Consider the following 23,013-nt stretch of genomic DNA (forward strand, 5'->3'; position numbering starts at 1 on the left):
CCCTTCCCCATTTCCTGTTTTTTTTAAGACTAACTCTACAAAGAGCTCTGGATTTTAGAGAAGCAAATGAGTTGGCCTCTTCAGAATAAACTCTGTTGTTGATGTTACAAAGACAAAAGGTCTACCAACCTGATTACCAGTAACTGTGCCATCTAATAAGCACAACAGTGTACACAAAATAAGCCATGAGACTGATGACCTATTATACAACAACGGAGAACAGACTTTCCTTTTGTTTCCTACATATATTTCATATTAAAATAGAAGTCTTGCAATCCTAATTGCACTAACCTTAATAACATAACATCACATGACAAACTGACAGTAATAGATAGAATCTAATCCGCATTGTAAACTCTTAATAGATCTTGTAAGTCAACCACTTAAATACTACTAGGGATTATTTTTTACACTCACTGCAGAGGACCATTTAGTATTGTAATAAATCATATGAAAAACTGCAGTTCTGACAATTCAACACCTCCATAGGTTGGATGCATACATCCCTTGAAAATAGTAAAGACAAAAAAATGTTTTTTTATTCATGTCATAAGCAATAAATGAAGGGTATTGATAGTGAGGGATTCTGCAATGATAGTGTCATTGAATGTCAAGGGATGACAGCTCGATTCTCTCTTGTTGGAAATGGTCATTGCCTGGCATTCATGTGACATGAATTTCAAGTCCAATTCACAAACACCAAACCAATTCACAACATTTAGTAAAGAATTCTTCCTCTGAGAGCTGAGATTGCCCCAATCACACAAACATTAATTAAAAAAGCATGACTTAGACATATCATTAAAAAACAGCATCTGGCATTTAACAAAATAAAAGTCAAGGAAGAGGATAAAAAAAAAATTTAGTGACTGTAATCATACTTGATAAAAAGATGGTGTATCAGACTGTAATCATACTTGATAAAAAGGAAGATGGTGTATCAGACCAGTTATCTAAACCAAAAGAATTTTCAAGTTTTCTTTATTTCCTCATGGGATGTGGGCATCACTGGCTGGCCAACATTCATTGCCCATCCCTCACCGCCCTTGAGATGATGGTGGTGAACCTCCTTCTTGAACCGCTGCAGCCCATGTGCTGTAAGTAGACCCACAATGACATTGGGGAAGGAATTCCTGGATTTTGATTCAGCAACAGTGAAGAACGGCAATGCATTTCCAAATCAGGATGTTGAATGGTTTGAAGAGGAACTTGCAGGTGGTGGTATCCTCATGTATCTACTGCCATTGTTCTTCTAGATGGAAGTAGTTGTGGGTTTGAAAGATGGCATCTAAGGATCTTTAGTGAATTTCTGCAGTGCATCTTGAAGATGGTACACACTCCTGCTACTGAGCTTCAGTGGTGGAAGGAGTAGATGGTTGTGGATATGGTGCCAATCAAGGAGACTGCTGTTCTTGGATGGTGTCATGCTTCTTGAGTGTTGTTGGAAAATGGGCAATGTTCTATCACATGTAGATGGTGGACAGCTTGGGGAGTTAAGAGGCAAGTTATTCATTGCATCATTCCTAGCCTCTAGCCTGGTTTTGTAGTCAATGTATTTATATGGCGAATCCAGTTGAGGTTCTGGTCAACAGCAACCTTGGGATATTGGTAGTGGGGATTTGGTAGTGGTAACATAATTGAATGTCAAGGGGCAGTGGTTAGATGGCCTCTTATTGGAGATGGTCATTGCCTGGTATTTGTATGGCATGAATATTACTTGCCACTTGTCAGCTCAATCCTGGACATTTTCCAGATCTTATTACATTTGAATATTGACTGCTTCAGTATCTGAGGAATCACGAATGGTGCTGAACATTGGGCAATCATTGGTGAACACCCCCATTTCTGACTTTATGATGGTTGAAGATGATTGGGTCTTATGTCTCAAGAAACCAATCCTTATTCTAACCATCTTATGTTATATTATCAGTTCTAATGAAACTATTTGTACAGTTCTATTAGTATTTCAGTTACCTTGCTCTATTTCCCTCCCATCAGGTTACTGGTAAGATTAGGTGTCCACTCCACACATTGCGATTCATAATAACGCTTAGGATTTTGCAGCATATGTTAGCCAATAGATAACGTTCAGCAGTGAGCTGAGGTGTCAGTGGGGGAGCACTTTGGGGCCAGTGACCATAATTATATTAGCTTTAAGATAGTGTTGGAAAAGAATAGACCGGATTTAAGAATTGAAGTTTAAATTGGAGGAAAGCTCATTTTGACTGTATTAGGCAAGAACTTTCAAGTGTTGATTGGGGTGGATGTTCACAGGTAAACCTTTAAAAATGAGATAATGAGAGTTTACAGACAGTATGCTCCTATTATGGTGGAAGTACATGACGAGTAGGTGTAGGGAATGTTAGATGACTAGAGAAATTGAGGTTTTTGTCAAGAATAAGAAGGAAGCATGTGTCAGGTATAGACAGCAGGAATCAAATAATTCCCTAGAAAAGTTAAAAGGCAGTTGGAGTACACTTGAGAGGGAAATCAGGAGGTCAAAAAGGGGACATGAGATAGCTTTGAGAAATAGGACTAAGCAGAATCCATATGTCAAAGCTCAGGAAATGGATTTAGATACTAAACGAGTATTTTGCATCAGTATTTACTATGAAGGAGGATATGGAAAGTATAGAACATGCGGAAATAAATAGCAACATTTTGAACAATGTCCATATTACAGTCAAGGTGGTGCTGGATGTCTTAAAATGCAAAAAGTTGAATAACTCCCTCGGACCTGATCAGGTGTACCCGAGAACTCTGTGGGAAGCTAGGGAAGCTAGACCCCTTGATAAGATATTTGTTTCATTGATAGCTGCAGGTGAGATGCCGGAAGACTGGATGTTGTTTAACGTGGTGCCACTATTTATGGAAGCTAGTAAAGAAAAGCCAGGGAACAATAGACCGATGACCCTGGCATCGGTGGTGAGCATGTTGTTGGAAGGAATCCTGAGGGATAGGATTTCCATGTATTAAGGAAGGCAAGGACTGATTAAGGTTAGTCAACATGGCTTTATGTTTGGGAAATCGTGTTTCACGAACTTGAATTTTGAAGAAATAAAAAGCGAATTGTGGATGTGATCTATATGAATTTCAGTAAGGCGTTCTGGGAGATTCATCATGGTAGACTGGTTAGCAAGTTAGATTATATGGAATAGAGGGAGACCTAGCTATTTGGATCATTATTCAAAGAATCTTGCTTGAGGGTAGAAGACAAGAATCGGTGCTGGGTCCGCTTCTTTTTGTCATTTACATAAATGACTTGGATGCGAACAAAAGGGGTATAGTTAGTAAGTTTGCAGATGACACCAAAATTGGAGGAGTTGTGGACAGCGAAGGTTACGTTAGTGTCCAAAAGGATCTTGGTCAGATAGGCCAATGGGCCGAAGAGTGGCAGATGGAGTTTAATTTAGATAAATATGAGGTGCTGCATTTTGTAAAGGTAAATCGGAGCAGGACTTGTACACTCAATGGTAAGGTCCTGGGAAATAATGCTGCACAAAGAGACCTTGGAGTGCAGGTTCATAGCTCCATGAAAATGGAGTCGCAGGTAAATAGGATAGTGAAGAAGGTGCTTGATATGCTTGCCTTTAAGTGTAGGAGTGGGAAGTCATGTTGCAGCTGTACAGGACATTGGTTAGGCCACTTTTTGAATACTGCATGCCATTCTGTTCTCCCTGCTATAGGAAGGATGTTGTGACACTGAAAATGTTCAGAAAAGATTCACAAAGACATTGCCAGGGTTAGAAAGTTTGAGTTAAATGGAGATGCTGAATAGACCAGGGCTATTTTCCATGGAGCATTGAATCTGAGGGGTGGCCTTATCAAGGTGTATAAAATCATGAGGGGCATGGATAGAGTAAATAGACAAGGTCTTTTCCCCAGGGTGGGGAGTCCAAAACTGGACAGCATTAAATTTAAGATAAGAGAAGCAAGATTTAGAATGGACCTAAGGGACAACTTTTTCATGCAGAGGCTGGTGCATGTACAGAATGAGCTGCTAGAAGAAGTGGTGAAGGCTGGTACAATTATAACATTTAAAAGATATAAATAGGAAGAGTTAAGACGGATGTGGGCCAAATGCTGGCAAATGGGACTAGATTTATTTAGTATGTCTGGTCAGCATGGACAAGTTGGACCGAAGAGTCTGTTTCCATACAGAATATCTCTATCATGGATGACTTATTCATTTTTTTTTACAGTAATGGTTCATAGTATCAACTGCTGTCTAACTTTATCATAATAAAAAAAAAGTTTTATGGACCCCATTATTTCAGGCTTTGAAATGTTCAAACATGCTCAGCATATTCAGCTAAAATAGAAAAAACAAGTTTGCACTTTACAACATCTCACAAGGCTTAATGCCAAGAAAATAATTCTTCATGTATTAATTCATGATAGCCATTTCATGAAAATAGCATTTGAATATCTTACCTTCTATCCTTTCATTGCTTTTTATACAAATTCCAAATTCTTCACTCAATGCTTTTGATGAATTGCTACAAAGCCCTAATTCTGATCCAATTTCAGCTTCCAAATTTAAAGACGGTGACAAAACCTTATTTGGTGGTATAGATCTTGAAGAAATTTGATTATCATCTTCAGTGTGTAAACCAAAGTTAGCAATATCAGCAAGCAGTCCTGTATCTTCAATGTCTGTAGCAACATGGTTCAAAAGGGGTTCCCCTGAAGGAACCATAAAATGAGGGTCTATTACCAAGGGAGAGCTAGGTGGTGACAAGGAGGACAAGGAAGACCTAGGTGATAGCGAAGAAAGAGATTTTGGAGTCTCAGACAAAGACCTCCGTGCTTGAATCTTGCTTGAAGCTCCACAAGTATCCATGTAAGAGGAACCATTGCGAGAACTGACCATTTCATTTTCATGAATGGTAGTTATGCAGCCTGCTGGTCTGTTGCCTGAAGTGCCCTCTTGAAGCAAGATGTCTAGTTTATACTGATAGTCAGAGTCTACAGTGTGTTCTGGATGATCATAATAGAGGTCGGTGAAGCTAACAGAGCTTGAAGATCCTTGGCTTGATGCAGCAAGGGACCCATGGCTGGACGTCAATGACCCTTTACTACTTCCAGATGATAATGACAAAGTGCTGGTTGAGAGACTAAGACAAAAAATATTATGAAATACATCAATATAGCAAATGTGACTTAATTACAAAAATCTAAATCTACAGAATTAAAACACAGTATGTGCCAAACAATTAGTTCATTTTAAATGACGTGGATTATGTTATAATTGTTTCTAAAATGTGTGGAAGTAGCATACATTCATAGCTTACAAAATAATTTTCTAAACACAGAATTAAATACAACAGTTATTTGACATGATTCATTGATTCACATATTATTTCAACCGTTAACCTGTGCAACAGCTTACCTTTGTAGCTGCGAATGCAATGATGAGGCTAAACGTGTTGCTTCTTCTAACTCCCTCAACAAGTTGTTTCTCCTGCTATGCATCTTCAATCTGTAGAATAAATAACATTATTATCAACTCATTAGTCATAATCCCCTTTCCTTTGAATTATTTTATTCCGACATTCAAATATCCACTGTGAATTGGAACATTAAACCTTCTCTGTGGCTAGGAAGATATACACTTGCTATCGAAGGAGTGCAACAAAGATTCACTCGACTGTTCACTAGACTGATTCCTGATGTGGGTGAACTCAGTAAACTAAATGTATGTATTTCCTAGAGTTTACAAGAATGAGAGATGATCTCGGTAATTATATATATATTCAGAAACTTATTAGGGTAGATGCTGAGAGCTGGATTTCTTGCTTGTGAAGTCTGGAAACTAGGGGTCATAGTCCTTGTTAGTATTCTTATAGAATTCTCCCCAGTTTTCAGGTTCTTTGCTAATGAGGTTTTGAGATATATTTTCACATTTCATCTCTCAATGCTGTTATTTTAACAGCGCAGACACATTCTTACGTAAATATCACCTTTATTGTGCCACATCTTAAAGATAATCCAAATCAATGATCATTTATTGATCAGAAATATACAGGCTTTAATTTAAGTGACTTCTTCATGGCTATCATAGAGTCATAGAGATGCACATATCCTGAAAAGAAATTTCAACTAATGTTTTTTTATTTCCTTATTTTTGAAGAATAATACAGCAAGTATGAGGCATCATAGGGCAATTAGGACATGCAAGAAAGTATTGCATAACCAGCGATGCCCACATCCTGTGAAAGGAGAATAAACAAGTTGTTTGGCAATTCAGATACATGTCCTCACTTGTTTTGACTGTTCACAGATCTTCTATTATTCCATACAGTTTGAGATAATCAAAGTAATTTCATCAATTTGTCAGCAATTTTCATGTGCATTTTGAAAATAAAAAAATATTTGCTTTCAAATACATAAATTAAAAGATATGTTTTCATATTGCTGCACTTCTCTCAGGAAGCTTGGTCACAAACCTTTCTGTCAGTGCTTTGCTTTGTGTGTCCCTTGCAGCCTGAAGATCATCTGCCAGTCGCTTCCTTTCCATCTCCAGCTGTTCTACTTCACTGTGTGCCCATTTACGAGGGTTAATAAACTGCAGCTCCTTCAAAAGTTCTTCTTTCTCATTGATCAGTATCAGCCTGTCCCGTTCCGCATCTAATACTCCAGGCCATGCCTCACTGGTAAGTTTAGCCAGTTCAATCTTGATATTTGAAATCCTGCCAATAAAATAAAATCACTACCAAAACCAAAACAGTGGCTATTCAGATGGGTTATCATTCTGGGCATTAGGCCTGAAGCATTCTGCATAAATTTGACCAGAGGAAAAGAACATAGAATTTCCAGATACAGCAAAATTTAACTATGATTGTTGAGTAAAATGCTTTGTAGGGTTAGAAAATTAGAAATTGTTTGAAAATCTCAGCAGATCTGGCAGTATCTGCAAAGAGAAATAAGAGTTAAAATTTTGGGTCCAGTGAGCTTTTTTCAGAACATTCTTTCAGTTTTTTTTGTTTCAGATTGTTGAAGACTTGTCAGAGCTATTAAAAAAAAAACTTCTCGGTCTGGATTTTTATCCTTCATGTGAATTGCAAAAGCCTACCCCAGAGAAACTTCAGTAAAGCCGCATTTGCTGCTGAATGCCAAGGTGGCTGCTTCAAAGATGTGCTTTGGAACTTTGTCCCAGTTTTAATTTTTAAAATCCACAAGCTCTCACCCTCTGTGTGCACTACCCATTCTACCTCATGCACTCCACCCACATGTCCCTCATGCCTATTCCATGATAGGTTATGCCCCTCACCCTCCCCATCTGGACCCTTGTGCACCACTCAATAACAGTATGCCCCATTGCCCACCTCAATCATCTGTCAGGCTAAGGTATTACCTCCCACTAACCCCCTACAGTCTACCATACCACCAATTTGAAGCCTTGTATTTCCATGCTCTTTCATCCACTACAGACTGCATAGCATTAATGAACCCTATATTAGCAAGATTGTGTATAAAAATAAGCTTTCTTGGCTGAAAATATTCTTGGCTGTTGGCCCAGATAATCACCAGTCTTTGAAGCAGCTGACCCCACAGAAAACATTACTTAATTAATGATTCTGCAATCTCTGCTGTCAATTACATAGTGTTTGTTTCGACAGGGCTTACAGTTTCTGCTATTGATATTTTAAAGGGTTAGATGCTTGATACATTTACTGGCCTAAAACAAAGAGGAGGATTTTTAAAGAAATTGGAAAGTTATCAATAAATGACTGGCTCATTTTTAAAGTTTTGTTTGAAAACAAATATATCACATTTTAATCCCTCCAGAGTCTTCCCAACACAATGGAAATCCAGCATATCATACATAACAAGCCACTGATTGCTTGTTGAGAGGTCAGGAACTCACTGCTTGTAAGGGTAGGAAAGGCAATTTATTTTTGTTACAATATAATATAAAAATAATAATGTCTTGGAAAAATTATTAAAATCTATCAGTCTTGACTCTATATCTGCAGAAAACTGATTTGTATTTATTCAGTGTCACAGTTTCAGTCATTTGAAAGCATCTTATACTTAACTAAGTACTTTTGAAGTAAGTCAACCTTTGCAATGCAGGAAAACAGCACCCAGACTGCAATCAGAGACTTTCCACAAACAGCACAGAGATAAGTGTCAGTGGGCGGCACGGTGGCACAGTGGGTGGGCGGCACGGTGGCACAGTGAGTGGGCGGCACGGTGGCACAGTGGGTGGGCGGCACGGTGGCACAGTAGTGGGCGGCACGGTGGCACAGTGGTTAGCACTGCTGCCTCACAGCGCCTGTAGACCCGGGTTCAATTCCCGACTCAGGCGACTGACTGTGTGGAGTTTGCACGTTCTCCCTGTGTCTGCGTGGGTTTCCTCCGGGTGCTCCGGTTTCCTCCCACAGTCCAAAGATGTGCGGCTCAGGTGAATTGGCCATGCTAAATTGCCCGTAGTGTTAGGTAAGGGGTAAATGTAGGGGTATGGGTGGGTTGCGCTTCGGCGGGTCGGTGTGGACTTGTTGGGCCGAAGGGCCTGTTTCCACACTGTAAGTCTAATCTAAGTCTAATCTAATAACTTTTTTGTGATGTTGACTGAGTGATAAATATTGGGTAGTGTTTGTTAACACCAGCACCTGTGAGAGGTGTGCTAAACCAGAAACACATATGCACATTGCTTCCTCATGTAGCATGTACAATCGTGTCATAAGCAATTATCACATTATGCATGTCCCTTAAAATGCACACTTTTCACAGAATCACAGAATCCCTCCAGTATGAAAACAGGCCATTCGGCCCAACAAGTCCACACCAACTCTCCAAAGAGCATTCCACCCAGACCCATCTCCCCATCCTTTTCCTGTAACCCTACATTTCCCATGCTAATGCACCTAGCCTATACGTCCCAAAATACTACAGGCAATTGAGCAGGGCCAATCCATCGAACTTGCATATCTTTGGACTGTGGGAGGGAACTGGAGCACCTGATGGAAACCCACATAGACATGTGCAGAATACGCAGACTCCATGCAGACAGTTGCCTGAGGGTGGAATTGAATCCAGGTCCCTGGCGCTATGAGGCAGCGGCGCTAACCACTGAACCACGATAGTGTTCAGTGGCTGACAGTCAGGATGTGAGGAAAGAAAGCTCAGGAGGGGAAGTGTGCAACTCAGGAGGGAAGGGAAAGAATCATAAAGATGGGAGAGAAGCAGATGGGGAGGGAGAACGAATCAGATTTGGAGGGAAATAGACAATAGACACTAGGTGCAGGAGTAGGCCATTCAGCCCTTCGACCCTGGACTGCCATTCAATATAATCATGGCTGATCATTCCTAATTAGTATCCTCTTCCTGCCTTATCTCCATAACCCTTGATTCCACTATCTTTGAGAGCTCTATCCAACTCTTTCTTAAATGAATCCAAAGACTGTGCCTCCACTGCCCTTGGAGCAGAGCATTCCACACAGCCACCACTCTCTGGGTGAAGAAGTTTCTCCTTATCTCTGTCCTAAATGGTCTATCCCGTATTTTTAAGCTGTGTCCTCTGGTTCGGCACTCACCCATCAGCGGAAACATGTTTTCTGCCTCCAGAGTGTCCAATCCTTTCATAATCTTGTATGTTTCAATCAGATCCCCTCTCAGTCTTCTAAACTCAAGGGTATACAAGCCCAGTCGCTTCAGTCTTTCAGTGTAAGGTAATCCCACCATTCCAGGAATTGACCTCATGAACCTACGCTGCACTCCCTCAATAGCCAGAATGTCTTTCCTCAAATTTAGAGACCAGAACTGCACACAGTACTCCAGGTGTGGTCTCACCAGGGCCCTGTACAGCTGCAGAAGCACCTCTTTGTTTCTATATTAAATTCCTCTTGTTATGCAGGCCAACATGCTATTAGCCTTCTTAAGGCTAATAGAGAGTGGAAGGGAGAATCAGATGGCTAGGGGAGAGGATCAGATGGATGAGAAAGAATCTGCAGAGGGTGGAGAGAATTGGCGGGAATAGAGGGGAAGATTGAAAAAGACAGTGAGACCGAGGGAGACAGAAAGGACAGAGGGGAGATCAAGGAGAAGAGACAAAACTGGGGGAGAGGGCAGAGAAATGGAGGGAAACAGAGAATTGGAAGAAAGGTGGGAGGTGAGGAGAGAGACTCTCATGGGTTCCAATCCAAAGCCTAACACTTCTCTTTCTGATCCCAACCTCTCTTTCATTTAGAGCCATGTGTCCTAGAACTGTTTGAACGTACCCCGGCAATTTAAAGTAGTGCACAGTCCATATGCACTTGTGCCAGTTAATACACCCTAAATATTGGCCAGGAGATTGTAGATAACTCCTCTCCTTTTCATGAAGTACCATGGGAGCTTTCAAATGCATCTGAGAGTATGGATAGAGTCTTGATTTAACATCTCATCAGAGACATGGCACCTATAACTGTGAAATACTTGCTCAGTATTGCAACAAATGTTAACCAAGACTTGCTTGCTTGAAGTGAATCTTGGAAAAGAAAATCTTTTGTCCAGCAAAGAACGTGTTACTAAAACAACTACTGCTGACATGATCAGGTTGCTTGAGAAACAATTACTAAAAGCTTGTTGAGCACTAACCTTTGCTTTGCTTCTTCATATTGCAGGCTCAGTCTCACCTTCTCAGCCAGTTTAGCATTATTGCTAGAAACAAACTGAATAACACAAGACAAGGTAAAAACAGAGCACAATCAAAAATTACAGGCTAGTGGTTTTTGGTTTTGGCTGATGTAAGTGGTCAATTCAGAGTAAATACTGCCTAGATTTGACTTAAAAAGATGTTGCAAGTTGAACATTCACTTTTTAAGGCATGTATCTCATTTTTCGGTGAAGTACTACAATAGAAAATAATCAAGTCATTAAGTCTTGTTAAAGAGTATACCAATAAGCCCTCCAAGTCTATAGGATTATAACTGATTAATACCATAACTTCATTTAATGTTCTAATACATGCAGATTCAAGAAAAGTCAATTGATTCCTGAATTCATTCTTTTTGCAGGAAGTTGGTGGCACTTAAGTGTCTATGGTAATGTCCCAGTGAAGTTTATTATTAATTCAAAAATTCATAAATTATGTAAAACAGCCTAACAATAACAAAATATGAATGGCATTATGTCATTAACACTGGAGCAGAACCCCAAAGTACATATGAACAAATTGACCTGCTCATTGCATGTATTTAAACAAAACACACAGACAAAAGATAACTGTGGATGTAATTTCAATGTCTATCTGAATACGAACACTGGAAGGTCACAACTGACTGGGCGAGTGGAACTTCAAACAGCAACCCTTCAATAGAGAGGGAGGGCAAATGATTTTCTGTGGCTATAGAGATAACAAGAGGCTAACTACCCTATCCTCTTAGCAGAAAGCCACCTCCTCTAAATTTTGTCCCAAACTGCAGATGTCGGTGTTTCCTCCTTTCAGGACTGCACACGAACAGGTGTTAAAAGCCAATTTCAACACTGGTCTGGGAGTGCTAGCGGGCAGCGTTATGTGCTACAAAAGCCACAGCTGAGCCAACTTGCAGGCAAAAGAAAGCAAAAAAGAAAGTCTATTTCTTTGCTGAAACCAGAAAGCAAGCAAAATCCCAGTTGACAAGGAGGACAAAAGGCACCTAATACCAAGTGCCTCCTAACAACATTCACATTACCAGTATCACCCAACATAACAGCTACGATGTCCCATTATCAACTGTTCACAGAACTCAAACTGATCCCTGTATCTTTTATAAACTTCTATATTTTGTGGACTCACATTTCATCTGTTTGCATTTTTGGCTTTTTTTTTGCATTTAGCAACTAATAAACCATAAGAAATAGGAAAAGAAGTAGGATGCTCAGCCGCTAGAGTCTACCCTGCCATTTAATCAGATCATGGTTGATCTCGCTCACATCCACTTTCCTGTCTTTTTCCCCATAACCCTGATTTCCCTGCTGATCAAGATCAAGAATCTACCTCAGCCTCAGACAAGGAGTCTGTTCCAACAGCTCTCTGTTCCAAAGACTCTCAACTCTCAGAGATAAGGAATTCCTCTTTATTTCAGTTTGAATTGACACCCTTTATTCAGAGACTATGCCCTCTGATCAAAGACTCTCCTATGAGGGGAAGCATCTTCCAAGCACTTATCTTGTCAAGCCCCTTAAGAATCCAATATGACTCAATGAAATCACCTCACATTCTTCTAAACTCTAGTGAAAAAACTTCTAATCTGTTTAACATTTGCTCATAAGACAATCCTGCCATACCAGGGATCATTCTAATGAACCTTGTAAACTCATTCTTTTGTTAATTCAGAAGAGCCTGTTTAAATTGACTCCTTTAAAAACTTAAATTTGTCTGTAAGAAAGGGATCCGTTTTGAATTAACTTTGTTGTGACTAACCAAGGATGCTACTGAATAAAGGACATCTTTACATCCCTCCTCACCTAGGAATTTGACAATTTAAGAACTAGTCTGGAAAATAATAAATTGGGGAAGAGAGGGGTCTGGTTGCAACAATTGACAATAAAGTATATATAATTAGCACTTAATTCATTGACTCAGAGAAAGTGAGGAGTGCAGATGATGGAGCTCAGTTGAAAAGTGTGGCGCCAGAAAAGACAGCAGGTCAGGCAACATCAGAGGAGCATCGATGAAGGGCTTATGGCCAAAATGTCGATTCTCTTGCTCCTCATATGTTGCCGGACCTACTGTTTTTTTTCCAGTGCCACACTTTTCAACTTAATTTGTTGAAGCATGCTAAGAGAACCATTAGTCAATGCACTATCCAGCACACTATATCCAGAAGCATCTCTTTTGCTTTACATAACAAGAGTTAAACAGATCCCACAGGAAAATTTAACGGCCATAATGTTTCAAGGACTGCAAATCTACAGTGCAAGTATTCAAATGATGATTGACTTTGAATCAAATCACTTTACTCAATACCCTTGCAAAGTATTCTCTTGAACTCATCAGCTACCTGAAAGGCTCATTATCAATTGCATTTCAGATAGTTTTTTTGTTAGTATGGCTATGTATTTAAAATTTCTACAGAGTTACACTGAAGACTATGAACTGAGAATCAATGAGGTTAGTTTGTATTTCTTACATAGGTATTTGTACTGAAACAGAACAGATTTTACACTCACATCTCCTGAAATATCTGTCTGGGAGCCAACATCTGAGAAATGTGGGTTAACAGGCTGGTTTGTGCTTAATAATGATGTATGACTCGTCCAGAGATCACAGTGAAATCCTGCCTCAATTCGGAAACCATCTTTCAATGTGGCTAAGCTCTAGAAGAGGGTTTAAAAAAAATAACACTCATACAAGTAGTAACATGGATCAGAACAAACAAATTACCATTTTGTATTCTTTATAATCCATGGGTAACAAAATATCTATTTATGGGAAAAATAAAATGGAAATAAATAGTCATCTGGTATTACAGAATTTGAGTATTGTTGAAAAAAAGACATTTTGTCAAAGCTTCTTGTCTTGCACTTAACAAGACAATTTACCAATTTAAGAGGAAAACCAATATTGACATTGTATGTAATCGGAGCAAATGAACTCCAATTGATAGAAACATAACAATGAAGAATGGTTAATTATGATGTTTAGTTAACAGCCAAGTTTTGCTCAAATTTTTACTTTTGAAAACTGGATTCTGATTGGTTAGGGCACTATTTCAACTTAAAGTGACAGTTAGAGACAAAATCAGAAATTGCTGGAAAAACCCAGCAGGTCTGATAGCATCTGTGGAGTAACAACAGAGCTAACGTTTCAAGTCCAGTGACCCTTCTTCAGTTCTGAAGTTTCCATTTTTTAGCTCACTTTTCACTGAAACGTTAACTCTGCTTTCTCTGCCCAGATGCTACCAAACCTGCTGAGTTTCTCTGGCAATTTCAGTTTTATTTCAGATTTTCAGCATCTGTAGTTCTTTACTTCATTTTAGTACACAACCATTCACTGGTGCATTTCTCGGGACATCTGAATATTCAAATTCACATCTGCTTCATGGGTTTTCCATTGGTCAGGAAATCTAACAGTGAAGGGAAACTGGAATTGTTGGATCCCAAGCTGCCTGTCTTTCTCCACACTCCTTTCAAGCCAGGAGAAGCAATGACTTCACTCTCAATAACTCATCCAAGATGGCGGCAGAGTAGGATACTTCAGCTGGAGCTTATCAACTCCATCCATTTATTTTTATTTCTTTTTATTCCTTGACAGACGCAGCGTGGCATCCTCTCGGCCTGCCATGGAAGCCTCCTAGCATGGTGTGGCGTCCTCTCAGCCCAGCATGGTGGTCTCTCAACCAGCATGACTTCAGCATGGACTTCTGGTCTCAAATGTGTTGCTAGAATGGTCTCCCAGCCCTGAGAATTTCAATATGAAGCCCAGCACAGTCTGGAGTCAAGACCCAGTGCAGACTGGAAGCTAGGTGACTGCATGGACTGGGTCTGGACATTTTTATTTCGCTATTTTCTAATCTATTCCCACAATCTGCAATGCTGGACTTCCAATTTTTTTTTTATTTTTCTAATTTTCTCCCCCCAAGAACTTGTACTGAAGAATCTGTGCCCAGGTACCTTTGTATCTAAGATAGTGTTGTAAGTAGCAACTTGTAAACTTTTCACTGCACTCATTAGAGTACATGTGACAATAAAGTTAGTTGAATTCAACTTGATGAATGCTTCTGAACTTCCCTTTGCCAGTCACAACTTCCTATTCCAACCACAATTGCAACCGTGCCATGATGCACACTATCATTTTCCCCCACCCCAATGCTCATGCACATTCTCCCCACCTGCTGTGACACAGGCTCTCACTCTCCTTGCCACAATGTATGCTCTTCCCTCCACTACAATGTAATCTGTCACATCCTCCTGGACAATATGTGCCCTAACCCCCAACAGGATGTGTGCACTATACACATTCCCCACCCACTCCCAACTCATTCTCCTTCCATGATCTATGATCTCTTCCACCAACACTATCTCCATCCCCTGGCCAGTGTGTCTAGCAACCCCCCTCACCCTGGGTAGATTTCCTGACCAATGGAAAACCCATGAAGCAGATGTGAATTTGAATATTCAGATGTCCCGAGAAATGCACCAGTGAATGGTTGTGTACTAAAATGATGCAAAGAACTACAGATGCTGAAAATCTGAAAATTTGACACAAGTGCCAAACTGCAAATAGTTAGGCAGCCCTGATTTATTGCTCTAGAAAATGTAATGACTTAAAAAGACAACAGTCACAAAATAACAATTCAATTATGTCTATATACATTGAATTGCTATCTAGCAAAAGATATCTATTATGCAAAAGCTAATGACTTAAAATTAAAAATAAAGAATCCAATTAGCACTGTTGCAACATCACTTGCCTGACCCAAAAGCAATCCCTAAATTTAAAAAGACTTAACTTTTCAAATATCAGAGCAATCAGTTTTAAAATTTGACCTGTGCGTCATTAAAGTTTTACCTGTATGAGATCTCTTTTTTCTTTCTCTCCTGAGTTAATAGCCCTTTTGATAGTTTTCATTTCGTTCATAATAGCCTGTGCTTCATCAAGTTTGTATCCTCCCTGAGTTCCTGACATCTTTAGATCGATTCTGTCATTTAACAAACCAATAATAATGAAAACATAAAAGTTATTGACCATTCTCTACACTTATGTGCATTTTAATTGCAAGATATTTAACTACAATTCAATATTAACCTCTTTTAAAAAAAGGTATTTCTTAAAATTCAAAAATATTTGAGTCATATCTTTTTCAATAAAAGGTTACAATAGTTATGCCCAATCCCTGGGCAAAGTTTTCCAATTCATTATGGTTCCAGACAAGACACCCCAAATTGTTATGCTTATGAATGAGAGGGGGATGAACTGGCTCCCCTTCTTTATTCATGCACCACTTCAGCTGGTCACAAATCCCTTCCCTTGTGCATACTTGCTCTCAGAAGAAATTAATGTGTCCTTTAAAAGAAGCCAATTTAACTCGGCTTTCTTGAGTTTTAGTGACTCAAGGCAGGTAGTAATGCCACGATGCACATACACATTGAGGAAATGAGGAGCATGTCCATAAAAAAAAGGCTAAAAGATATACAAATCCATCTTTGTGATGCTTATGAAGAGTAGATAATGAAACATCACGAACATTATGTTGGGTGATAGCAGTAGTGTTGACATTGGCAGTTAAGCAGTCAATTTCAAGATTCTTAGCTTTGCAGATTAGCTGAAATTCTTTTTGTCCAATAGCCTTTCCTTGCTGACTGCCTTCCAGCGCTCAAAGTGTTTGTGTTTTCCCTTCAGCATAGGGCTGTCATCAAGCTGTGACCTTCATAGCACACAATTCTACATCAGCAGAACATCCAACTAACACAAACACCTGGAAATTCCTTGAAATTCAAGATTCCATAGATGCTTTATTAACTGCTTTCTCAACATGCCTTGCCAGTTTTAATAATTTGCGCAAATACATCCCCCCAATCCCCCTGCTGAACATGAAAGATTAAATGCTGGTTAGAGAAGTCAGACATATGTTTTTCCAGTCAGAATTTTATTCCAACTCTCAAACCTCCAACTCACCCCAGTGATTACCTGTTCCCTATGTCACCCAGTCAAGCTCTCATCCAATTATCCAGTACCTAGTCCTATTTACCTTACTAAATTAGAAATGCTCTTTCTTCAGATGACATTTATAAATTTTGTACAACAAGAAAATAAAAAACAACAAAATGACAACGTACTGTGCACTTTTATTTTGGTTTACATTTTTTTTCCCAGTATTCATAAGTTTGAGAGCTTGCTTGTTTCTTTGTAAAACAACTAAAAAGCTGATAGTTGCTAACCATCCATTTCAATGTAGAGATCTCTCTCTTTGCCAGTATATGTTTTCAAACAGCATTATCAATCCTTGGTCTTTTCTGATTCAAGCATTTTGTTGAATGTCCTTTATCCCATAACAACTTATTATTTATGTACCTCTCATTGTTTTCTAACACAACAGTTATGAGAAATACCTGGTTTATCTTTTTTTTTTACAAACCTTTTAGAATCTACACATTTATAATTCACACTAGGCATCTGAGGAGTGTCCATAAACTAACTCGAACTTTCACAATTACTTTTCCATCCTTATCAATAACATGTCTTGGGTTTCTCCATTCTTAAGGCCCCCTCTTTTTTATATCCCTCTGATGGAAAACAGTTTCCAATAACATTACATTGTGTCTTAAGGCTCACAAAGTCTTTGAGACATTGGCTTTATTCAAAGCCTTTCTGCTTGAGTACAGTGCATTCAAATACTCATGAAAAGTCTAGCTAATTGTGGTCTCTTCCCCACTTGCAGATTACTTACTTACCACTGACAGAACTTTAGGATTTCTATCTGATATGGACGATATCCTCTGAACATCTGCAGCAGATTCTTCAGATGGACAGCCGTTGTAACATTGACAATAATTTAGTTTGGCTCATGTGCCAAACTTTTATGAATCATTTGACTATGACTGCATGGCTCCTTTCATACCCGCTGTTGCTAATTTGGCTTTCTGGTTCCAAATTCATAATTATTATGTTCATATTTGCACAAATCTCTTAAATTAATTGTGACCAATCTCCCCATCATTATCAGCGAATAGTGCAAATTCAGTCCCTATTCAGCTTTCCAATACCGTATTCACAATTATTTTCTGTCTTAATGATGCATCATCAACTAATCGTGGTTGAAAAATCTAAAAACTGTACATGATTTTTTTCTTTATCCCGCACATTTAATCCAAAGCCACCATATCGTTGAAATCCCTTACTAAGTGCTATGACACCAAGCTTTGGTTTTTTTGAAATATAAATCTCATATCAATCAAGTATCCCTTCCATAAGCTTATTGTACTCCTCATTCCTCTTCACTGAATTTTACTAAAATTTTAATCTTTTTGAAGATGGATGGGCGAAACTAAATGGTTTCACTTTACATCTTTTAATTTTTTTTTACCCAAAAACAATAAATCCTTCTTTTATTTATTTAATGGACGTTGTAGTTCATTAAAGGAATACAATAGTGTTGAGATTGAGTAAATATTCACAGATTTTCCAAATAGCTTTCTCATTTTTCAAATCCGGTTTGATTTATGCTTTATTCATCGACAGCTTATGTAAAAACAGCAGTATTTCATGGAAACTACATAATAATAAAATGTTTGATTCTGACTATTTGCACTGCAGTTTTATTATCCCAACTCTTTTCTGGTCCTTACTATTCAGAATCTCTAGATAGCATTTTAACCAGTCTATTCCATGGAATAAAGGTAGAACGAGCTATTTGGAGACAGAACTGACTTGAAGGTAGAAAACAGATGGTGGTGGTGGTGGAGGTTGCTTTTCAGACTGGAGGCCTGTGACCAGTGGTCTACCACAATGGTCGGTGTTTGGTGCGCTGCTTTACATCATTAATATAAATGATCTGGATGTGAACATAGGAGATATGATTACTAAGTTTGCAGATGACACCAAAATTGGAGGTGCAGTGGACAGCGAGAAAGGTTACCTCAGATTACAACAGGATCTTGATCAGATAGGCCAAAGAAAAGAGGAGTGGCAGATGGGGTTTAATTTCAATAAATCGGAGGTGCTGCATTTTGTAAAAGCAAATCAGGGTAGGACTTACACACTTAATGGTAAAGCCCTGGGGAGTGTTGCTGAACGAAGAGACCTTGGAGTACAGGTTGATAGTTTCTTGAAAGTGGAGTCGCTGGTAGATAGGATAGAGAAGGCCGCATTTGGTATGCTTATCTTTATTGGTCAGTCCATTAAGTATAGGAGTTGGGATGTCATGTTGTGACTGTACAGGATATTGGTTAGGCCAGTATTGAAATACTGTGTGCAATTCTAGTGTCCCTCCTTTGGAAAGGATGTTGCGAAACTTGAAAGGGTTCAGGAAAGATTTACAAGGATGTTGTCAGAGTTGGAGGATGTGAACTATCGGGACAGGCTGAATAGGCTAGGGCTGTTTTCACTGGAGCATCAGAGGCTGAGGGGTGAACTTAGAGGTTTATAAAATCGTGACTGGCATGGATAGGGTGTATAGACAAGGTATTTTCCCCAGGGTGGACTAGAGGGCATATGTTTACGCTGAGGGGGGAAAGATTTAAAAAGGAGCTAAGGGGCAACTTTTTCACGCAGAGGGTGGTACGTGTATGGAATGAGCTGCTATAGGAAGTGGTGGGGGCTAGTACAATTGCAACATTTAAAAGGCATCTGGACGGGTATGCGAATAGGAAGGGTTCAGAGAGATGTGGGCCAAATGCTGGCAGGTGAAACTAGATTTATTTAGGATATCTGGTAGGCATGGGCGAGTTGGATCAAAGGGGCTTGTTTCCATGCTGCATATCTCTTTGATTCTATATTCTGTAGATGTGTATCAACTCTCTAATACTGCACAGTTGAAAGATTCTGCCTCCAACATATTCATCACCAAGTTGAAATGTCTTGTGGCAACTATAATGCCCACTTTTTGATCCACATCTCCATCTTTTCTTCTGAATCTTGCTTTGAGTTTCATTTTGAATACTCCATTATGCGATATGAGGCAGTTCACAGTACAATGTTACTTTGAATTATATTTGAAACATCGATTGACTACAATCCTGCAATCCTGGCCATTTCTGCGGTTCATTCTTTAATCAAAGACTCAAAATGCTTTTCATTTCATAAACTTGTCACAAGCATTTCTCGCCTTATCTCGCTTTTGATAAAATTCCTCTTCATACTGTTCCCAGCGACCTGTACCTAGACAGTCTCACAAACCTGTGTCCTTCATTTTCAGTAGCACGGTGAATTGTCCAACTTAAAGCACAAGCGCAGCTAGAAAGCAATGCTTTCCAAGGCATCATTTTTTTCAAAATGACTTCAAACATTTGTCTGAACAGTGTGTATTTATCTTCAAATTTAACTCCCACCAAAACTAGAAGCCTCTCTAAATATAATACTTTAGCCCACTCAAATAACTGAAACTTCATAGGGTATGGGTATGTTTGCCGATTGGGAAACTGATTTGCAGATGTTTCAATCCCTCTTGGTGACAATTTCAGTGCTTCGGAGACTCCTGTGAAGTGCAACTATGACAACCGGCATCCGAGCTACAATTCTTTACGCAAACTTTGAACTTAAATGTTCACTCAGATTCGAGATGCCAGATGGAATTTCTGAAACCTTGGATAAAATTCAGTGAATTCCATTATGTACTCTTCTATTGAATTATCTTCAATCTTTCCGAGCTTGTCAAAATCTGAAAGTACCTCATATAAAATTTTGCAAATTTTATCCATGAAAGTCAAAATTTTTCCAAGCTCATCCATGTTCAAATCACTCCATGTTCAAATCATCAATCTTCAATTCTGAAAAACTTTGCTTCTCATTCTAATTTTGAATGGCTTTTGTATAGCGAAAATGTCTTCGCTATTCATTCTTTATCTGATCATAAAGTTTGCATTCACAAAACAGGGATAGGAACTCTTACTAAAATACTTTAAATTTTGGTTCATCCACATTTCTGAAGCTTTATTGAAGTCATTCTAGCTAAAATAATACCTAATATTTAATCTTTGATTCACAAGCAGTTGACCACCTCTGCTTTGACTGTTAAACACCATAGGTTAAATATTGGTTAAACAGAGACGAGGCATATAAAACTTATAATCAACCTATTCAGAGATGTTATTACACACCATTGGAGCAGGTGGGAATTTAATCTGAGCCTCCAGGCTCAGATGCAGGGACACTACCATAGCATCACAAGACTGCTATAGAACTCGTCACGAACGTATGTGTCATCCTTATGCAGGAGACACAATAATGTTCACTGTATCATTCCAAGTTAAGTATATGTGATGCTGAAAGAAGCACAGAGTCCAGCTTTTCTAGTCAGAGTTGTTTTGCAAATGTTCACTAACTGAATCTATTGATTACTTGTTCCCACATTTATACACATCTGGTCAAAATTCTTACTTAATTATCCTTCAGTTAATTGATCTCCTTAGTTTCATTTGACCTCAGACATGCTATCACATACCAGCGGGGCAGGTGGAACTTGAATTCAGACCTTCTGGCTCAGAGATTGTCGCATTACCTCTGTGCCAAAAGATCCCTCCTTTTTGTATAATTGTTTTTTTTTATTTTTGATTGTCTGTCCTAAGTCTCCAGCCAAAATATATCATTTCAGATTTTGCAATGCATGAAATTTCAGTTGCCACATGTTTACTCATTCCGCTAGCCCATGTCCCTTAGCACCATGCACACAATTCATAACACTTCTGAAGTTGATGTCATCTGCAAATTTTGAAATTATCTGTGCATATTAAAGTCTAGGTCACGAAAATAGATCAAGGACTGATGCCAAGGAATTGTTTTCCTCCATGTTTTCCTCCTGTCCAATAAACAAATTATTCATCAATGCCTGTTCACTGTCACTCAGCTAACTTTAGATCCATGCTGTCACTGACCCTTTTACCCATGTACATTTACAACTATTTTGTAACATTTTATCAAACTGCTTTTCGAAGTTTATGAATACCATCGCAACATCATACCTTTATGAAAAAATGCTTTCTTTGTCAAAAAACTCGATCAAATTATTTAAAAATGATTGGCCTTCAGCAAAAAAAAAATGAAGGCTTGCTTCACTTAATGCACATTTGTCCAAGTGACTGTTAATTCCTCTCCAGATTTCATATCTAAAAGCTTTTCCATATTTAAGGTAAAGAGATTGCTGTTCAGCTTATCTGAACATTGTTACAGCCTTGTTCAAAAACATTTACAATTCTCCAGTTTTCAGACTGCTCTATAAATGATGGTTGGCAGATTATGGCAAGCGCAATTTTCCATCTTACTTTCCATCAAATCCTCACACGCATCCCACCTGAGTCACTTATCAAAGTTAACTACAGCCAGGCTTTCTAATATCAATGGGAGAGGTATCATCTCCCAGACTATCCATAACCTCATCATCTCAGGGGATCTCCCATCTACCGCCTCCAACCTCATAGTCCCACAAACCGCACCGCGCATTTCTACTTCCTGCCCAAAATCCACAAACCTGACTGCCCTGGCCGACCCATTGTCTCAGCCTGCTCCTGCCCCACCGAACTCATCTCTGCATACCTCGACACGGTCCTGTCCCCCTTAGTCCAAGAACTCCCCACCTACGTTCGGGACACCACCAAGGCCCTCCACCTCCTCCATGATTTTCGCTTCCCCGGTCCCTGACTCCTTATCTTCACCATGGACATCCAATCCCTGTACACCTCCATCCCCCATCACGAAGATCTCAAAGCTCTCCGCTTCTTCCTTTCCCGCCGTACCAACCAGTACCCTTCCACTGACACCCTCCTTCGATTGACTGAACTGGTCCTCACTCTGAACAACTTCTCTTTCCAATCCTACCACTTTCTCCAAACCAAAGGAGTAGCCATGGGCACCCGCATGGGCCCCAGCTATTCCTGCCTCTTCGTAGGATATATGGAACAGTCCATTTTCCACAGCTATGCTGGCACCACTCCCCACCTTTTCCTCCGCTACATCGATGACTGCATCGGCTCTGCCTCGTGCTCCACGAGGAGGTTGAACAGTTCATCCACTTTACCAACACTTTCCACCCCGACCTCAAATTTACCTGGACCGTCTCAGACTCCTCCCTCCCCTTCCTAGACCTCTCCATTTCTACCTTGGGCGACTGAATCAACACAGACATTTACCATAAACCGAACAACTCCCACAGCTACCTAGACTACATCTCCTCCCACCCTGCCCCTGTAAAAACGCCATCCTACATTCCCAATTCATTAGTCTCCGCCGCATCTACTCCCAGGAGGACCAGTTCCAATACCGTACAACCCAGATAGCCTCCAGACCGCAATTTCCCCCCAGACGTGATCGACGATGCTCTCCACCACATCTCCTCCACTTCCCATTCCTTCACCCTTGAGCCCCGCCCTTCCAATCGCCACCAGGACAGA

At 39.6% G+C, this 23,013-nt stretch overlaps 1 protein-coding gene and 1 non-coding gene across 2 annotated transcripts in view; both read right to left on the minus strand.

Annotated features, from left to right (window-relative positions):
• Window positions 1-23,013, minus strand: part of wwc1 (WW and C2 domain containing 1) — a 137,385-nt gene that overhangs the window by 63,592 nt on the left and 50,780 nt on the right. The window contains exons 6-11 of the mRNA XM_060837334.1: window positions 15,482-15,611; window positions 13,141-13,287; window positions 10,585-10,658; window positions 6,450-6,692; window positions 5,393-5,482; window positions 4,435-5,117 (exon numbers count right to left, since the gene is read on the minus strand). Coding sequence (XP_060693317.1) covers window positions 4,435-5,117; window positions 5,393-5,482; window positions 6,450-6,692; window positions 10,585-10,658; window positions 13,141-13,287; window positions 15,482-15,611 — 1,367 coding nt within the window. The remainder of the gene's footprint in view (window positions 1-4,434; window positions 5,118-5,392; window positions 5,483-6,449; window positions 6,693-10,584; window positions 10,659-13,140; window positions 13,288-15,481; window positions 15,612-23,013) is intronic.
• Window positions 20,799-20,905, minus strand: LOC132823570 (U6 spliceosomal RNA). The gene has a single exon (XR_009645566.1). It is a non-coding gene; the product is annotated as a U6 spliceosomal RNA (small nuclear RNA).

The sequence above is a fragment of the Hemiscyllium ocellatum genome, chromosome 16 (genome assembly GCF_020745735.1).
Source record: "Hemiscyllium ocellatum isolate sHemOce1 chromosome 16, sHemOce1.pat.X.cur, whole genome shotgun sequence".
Taxonomy (NCBI): domain Eukaryota; kingdom Metazoa; phylum Chordata; class Chondrichthyes; order Orectolobiformes; family Hemiscylliidae; genus Hemiscyllium; species Hemiscyllium ocellatum.